The sequence below is a fragment of the Diabrotica virgifera genome, chromosome 4 (assembly GCF_917563875.1).
Source record: "Diabrotica virgifera virgifera chromosome 4, PGI_DIABVI_V3a".
Classification (NCBI taxonomy): Eukaryota; Metazoa; Arthropoda; class Insecta; order Coleoptera; family Chrysomelidae; genus Diabrotica; species Diabrotica virgifera.
Genome location: NC_065446.1, coordinates 259,546,623 through 259,552,686, shown reverse-complemented (window position 1 = coordinate 259,552,686; position 6,064 = coordinate 259,546,623). Strand labels below are relative to the sequence as shown.

Here is a 6,064-nt window from a genome sequence, read left to right as displayed (position 1 = left end):
AGCTCTTCTTGCGATAGTAAGCCTCCTGTACAGTAACAGTTGTGCTCACTACGGAGAGCAATGGATTGTATAATCGCTCCGACCCATGCTCACTGGTATTTATATTCGTGAATTCTCGCATTTAAAATAAGAACATTATTTTAAATGCAAGAATTCACGAATATAAATACCAGGGAGCAAGGGTCGGAGCGAGGATACAATCCAATTAAGTGGTGGAGTATCCCCATCTCCACTAGTATTGACCACAGATACTGCCATTTTACATTTACTTTATCGAAGGCCTTTATGTAATCAACAAAGCACATACATATAGAGGTACATATTAAATTCGCGAGTTTTTTCAATTAACTGGATGACATTAAGAATATGTTCTCTTGTACCTTTTCCTGAAACAAATCCCGCTTGTTCCTTTGAGATCTGTGACAACAGAAAAGCTTCTAGTCTTTTATGTATTATTTGAAGTAGAATCTTACTTGCGTGCGATATTGAGGATACCATTCTATACTTTCTGCAGTCTAGTAGAGTTCCTCTTTTGAAGATAGCAATGAAAGCAAACGATGTCCAGTCGTCAGGCTACTCTCCTGTTTCCCAAATCTTTTTACATTGGTGCATAACATTGATTCCAACCTTTTCTATTGCTTTTAAAACCTCTGCTGTTATCTGCTGCAAGTCAGAAAATTTTCGATTTTTTAGAGCTTTTATTGCTTTTTCCACCTACGACTTCAAAATGTTGGATTTTAGTTGGGGTATAGTAATGGTTTATACTATTTAGTTATTACAAATTGTATGCGTCGCGCATATAGGATTAAAAGCATTAAAAGCAGGCTTAAAAATGACATTCCCAAAAACTTCAATATCGTTATAAGGTTATAGAAACTAGTAAAACTATATGTACTACATCGTATTTACTTTGTTGACAGATCAAGACACCTTACTGACCGCGCGTAAGTTTGACATATTTTTCTCGAAGCATTGTATAACCGAAGAAGCACCTCCGGAACCATTAAATGCCAGACTCTCAGAGAGAAATACCTTCAACTCAGTCCTGGTCGTCGGAAAGTCTGACCAGTCCTGAAAAAATTCTAGTGAGAAAGTTCTTAAACCCGGCTATATACGTGGAAAAACCCATAATGGCTCCCTTGAGGAAGACCAGCCCTTTATCTGTGAATATTAGTGACAGCGACGAAGGATACATATCTTCTAGCAGGACTGCGAGGACTCAGGTACTAACAGACAGATCTGTTAAAAGATGTACGTGTATCAGCGATCCTGCTAACTGTCAATGTCAGTCGTCCAAATCAGAAAGTTGGGAGATTTACTCTACGCGATCTTCGTCCAGTACGGATAGCCAAATTACAGTGAAATCCAAGAATTCCAAGAGTTCATTGCTAGATATAGACAACGAAATGAGGTTATCTTTAGGATCGATCAACACCGACCGCACTATCAACCTAAACGCCAAAGAGAAGGAAGAAAGGATCAAGAACTGGCTGAAGAAGAAAGAATATGAACTTAAACGTCGAAAGGAGGAGGAAGAAAAAAAGAGGCAAGAAGAGGAACATCAGAAACGGTTACAGGCCGAGCAAAAGCAAGAAAGTTATAAAAGGTGGAGAAGAGCAAAGAAACTTGAGGAAGAGCGGATTAAAAAGGAAAGAGAAAGGATAGCGGAGGAAAGGGTGCGGTTGGCTGAGGAGAAGCAAAGAAAACAAGCTGAGAATGAGAAGAAGTTTCAGTTGTGGCTGAAGGAAAAGAAGCAACAAGAGTTGGGTGAGTTTTTAAGTCTTTAATAGCCATTAAATATTTCAAATTATCAAATTAGAGCTTATATTTTTCCTTGAGAATCCGAATTTTAATAGAATCATACACTATTCATGCCAAACTTTTATCGTACATAAATTTCTGACTAATTCTAGAAAGAAAAATACAACAAAAGATGTGCCAGTTAAGAATATATGAAGAGAAACAAAAGCGTATGGAGGAAAATGATAGAGCGTTCAACGATTGGTTGAAAATTTCGAAATATCGACAAAAACCGGTTCCTCTAAACAAAGGATTGCAAAGTAAGAGTCATAAGATCTTTCATGTTGATAAAATAGTCTGAAAATTATTGTTCTTCAAACAAAAATTTTGCAATTAGTCAAAGTTAGGTTGATTTTTTTTTCGTGTAGGTATTCTTTCTCAAATTACAAAACTCTTCTGATATTATCTAAAACAGATTATTAAAACGGATTGACACCAAAGAGACTCAAGATGGACAATCTATTAATATAAGAACGATCCAAGAAAGTCTTTTCAGACCATAATAATGAAAAGACCTTCTCCAATGTAATAAAAATTATAGGTACTGAAATGATGGCACCTCCTGAAGTAATATGTTTTGGAAGCAAACCTCCTTTCGAATTTCCGCATTACCAGCAAGAGCCTTATATGTTATAGCCTTATTCCTTGACAATATCGTTATATTAATATTGTTGCTAAGCACGTAAATTTTCATTGTATACCGGGTGTACGAATCAAACTGTGTTTTTTTCTTAAAGTTTGCATCACCCTGTGGAATATTCTAGCATTTGTAGAATACTGAAATTAAAAACTAACTATAGCCTCATGCTTTCTCAACATTTTGTTGTTCGATTGATTCGCTTGTTGAAAAAATGTTGGCAAAGTTTAAGGGGTAATTCTGCATGAAAAAAAAATGACAGTTTGCTTTACAAAGTTATGTCCGTAGTTACTTCGTTTCCGAGATAGGGGGTGTTTAAATTTTTCTGACAAACTGATGATTTATTTATTACTTTAAAACCGGTTGAGACATGCACATGAAATTTAGTGAGTTTTAATACGTAGTTCATACGTAGTTAATAAATAAATCGTCAGTTTGTTAGAAAAATTTCAACACCCCCTATTTTGGAAACTAAACATTTGCGGACCTAAGTTTATAAAGCAAACTGTTATTATTTTTTCATGCAGAATTACCCCTTAAACTTTGCCAAATTTTTTTAAAAACACCCTGTATTGAGAAACAACATGTCTAATTGTTAAAGCACATAACTTTTCTATTATCCAACATAAGCGAATCAGTCAAACAACAAAATGTTGAGAAAGCATGAGGCTATAGTTAGGTTTTAATTTCAGTATTCTACAAATGCTAGAATATTCCACAGGGTGATGCAAACTTTAAGAAAAAATACAGTTTGATTCGTACACCCGGTATACAATGAAAATTCACGTGTTTAGCAACAATATTAATATAACGATATTGTCAAGGAATAAGGCTATAACATATTAAAAAAATCACTTAAATCGGACAACAGGTTTAGGAGATATCTATCTATTAGCCTTGCGACATCCAATATTGGACATAGGCCTCCCCTTCGCTCCTCCATATTTCTCTATCCTGAGCCATGTGCATCCATTTTGAGCCTGCTTGGTGTTTTAGGTCATCTACCCATCTCATCTGTGGTCTTCCTCTCTTTCGTTTATATGTCCATGGTCTCCACTCTGTAATAATTTTATTCCATCTTTCGTCTTTTTGTCTAATCGTATGACCGGCGAGTTTCCATTTTAGTTTAGCTGTTTGACGAGTAGCATCTTTAACTTTTGTGATATTTCTTATCCAGGAATTCCTTTTTCTATCTGACAGTCTTACGTTGATCATTTGTCTTTCCATTGCTCTTTGTGTTTTCGCAATTCTGTCCATATTCGCTTTTGTGAACGTCCATGTTTGACATCCATATGTAAGGACCGGAAGAATACATTGGTCGTAGATTTTCGTTTTTAGATATTGAGGGTATTTTTTATTCTTCAATATGAAGCTGAGCTTACCAAACGAGGCCCACGCTAACTTCGTTCGTCTCTTTATTTCTGCTGTTTGGTTGTCTCTATTCAATTTTATTATTTGTCCCAAGTATATGTATTCATTCATTTTCCCTATTTGGTTTTGTTTAACTACGATTCTTAACTCATCCTCTTGATTTGTTATCACTTTTGTTTTGCTGTAATTCATATTTAATCTAACTTTACTGGCTTCGTGGTCTAGTTGTTGTATCATTATTTGTAGTTGTTCCTTGTCTGTAGCGAATATGACGATATCGTCAGCGTAACTTAGGTGATTTAAGTATTGGCCGTTAATGATGATTCCATATTCTTCCCATTGTAATCTCTTGAAAATGTCTTCTAGAGCTTGGTTGAAGAGCTTCGGCGAAATCGTATCTCCCTGTCTAACGCCCCTTTTGATAGGTATGGGGTGTGTATTCTGTTCAAGTTGGGGATCGTAGTTTTGGCCTTACTGTATATATTAGAGATAGTTCTGTATACCTGTAATGTACTCTGCTATTGTGTAGTGATTGTTTCACTGCCCAGGGTTCTATTGAGTCGAGTGCCTCTATTAGGAGATATAAGACATCAAAAATAACCTATTTTTAAGGTGGCCGGTTAATTTTGATCCAGAGTGTAGTTGAAGGATACAAGTTGGGGTATGTAGGGAAAAGTAACACTAGGAATAGGCTGAGAGTGAAGTGAAAGAACGTTGTAGAAGTTATAAGAACGAGTGATAGAATAATGTCAGTAAAATTTGTACTTAATAAAGAAGTGTTAAATGTTCTGCGTTTATGATCCTCAAACGGGACTGGTTTAACTTGAGAGAAATGCTTTCGATGATCAATTAGGAGACATACTGAGTGATATTTCATCAGATGAGAAAATTGATAATAGGAGGTGATTTTAATGCACATGTGGGCCATTCCTAGAGAGGATTATGAAACAATACATTCGTGAAAGAACAAAGGTGACTGATGCCGCAGAACGTATAGCAAGGCTTAAGTGGCAATGGGTCGGACATGTTGCCGAGATAATCCCGAAAAATGGACACAGAGACTCACAATGAGAGACTGGAGATGATAAACTGAATGATAAACTGGAGACAAAGAGAGAACAGGCGAGGAGTAGGCAGACCGCAGAAGAGGTGGGCAGATGATATCAAACAAGTCGCGGGCAAACAGTGGATGAGAATTGCCAAGAGTAGAAATCGATGGAAGCAAATGGAGAGGCCTATGTCCAGCAGTGGACGAACATAGGCTGAAGAAGAAGGAGAAGAAGACATGGATAACTAGGCTTTGGGACTAGAAAGGAAGCTGAAGATGATATGCCTGAATTAGCAACAGCATTAGATATGGCGATTGTTAAGATGTTCTTTCAAAAGAGAGAAACTCAACTTACTAGGTTATTTAATAAGTCTTGCGGTTCGATAAGGCTAGGTTGCTACTAGCCTAATTTTTTTTTAATGTTGGGCAGTTAAATAGAAATGGGATCAACGAACGAATGTGGCGGAAATGAGAATGCTTAGATGGATGAGTGTAGTGATAAAAATGATATAGTTAACAAGGAGTATATTAGGGGAAGTGGGTGGCACCAATTGATACCAAAATGAGAGAGCATAGGTTAAGATCGTTTGATCATGTTCAATGTCGACGTTAATTACCCAATACGAAGAATTACTGATCTACGGATTCCTGGAAGGAGTAGGAGAGGAAGGTCTGGGGAGTCGCTTAGAGGCAGGTTTTCTTAAGAGGAAATGTAATTAGGGAAACCAACCCCGCATTCCCGCGTAGGTATAAAGGAAAAGAGAATAATGATGATGATGAACATTTTAAAAATAATGTTATTTGTAGAATAAGTTGTTATTAAGAATATTGCTAATGTAATATTATTTTTCAGGTTTGTGTTCTTCCACTTCAATCACGTACATTAATCCACAGCCTTGGGTCCCGAACGTAAACGATCAAGAAATAGCCTCAAAATAACTTTTTGAATGATTTTTTTTAAGAAACTAAATAAAGCAATCGTAAAACCATTGGTACTTTTTTTCGAAAATTATTAAGGTTGTAACTACAAAATGAAATACTAATATACAGGGTGTTCCATTTAAAAAGAATGAGAAAATTTTGTACTTGCAAATAGTGATCACTTGCAAAAGATATTAAATTATTTAAAAATAACACTATACTACAAAAACTTTGACATGTCACTTAAATTTTCATTACCTTGGGAACATAATCCACAGCTCTATAAA

General features: G+C 36.0%; 1 protein-coding gene across 1 annotated transcript; it reads left to right on the top strand.

Annotated features, from left to right (window-relative positions):
- Positions 1 to 925: 925 nt before the first annotated feature.
- On the top strand, positions 926 to 5,845 carry LOC114344469 (uncharacterized). The gene is made up of 3 exons (XM_028295300.2): positions 926 to 1,767; positions 1,914 to 2,060; positions 5,710 to 5,845. Exons 1-3 carry the CDS (start codon positions 1,008 to 1,010, stop codon positions 5,793 to 5,795), a joined length of 993 nt encoding a protein of 330 aa, XP_028151101.1. The 5' UTR covers positions 926 to 1,007; the 3' UTR covers positions 5,796 to 5,845.
- Positions 5,846 to 6,064: the final 219 nt, after the last annotated feature.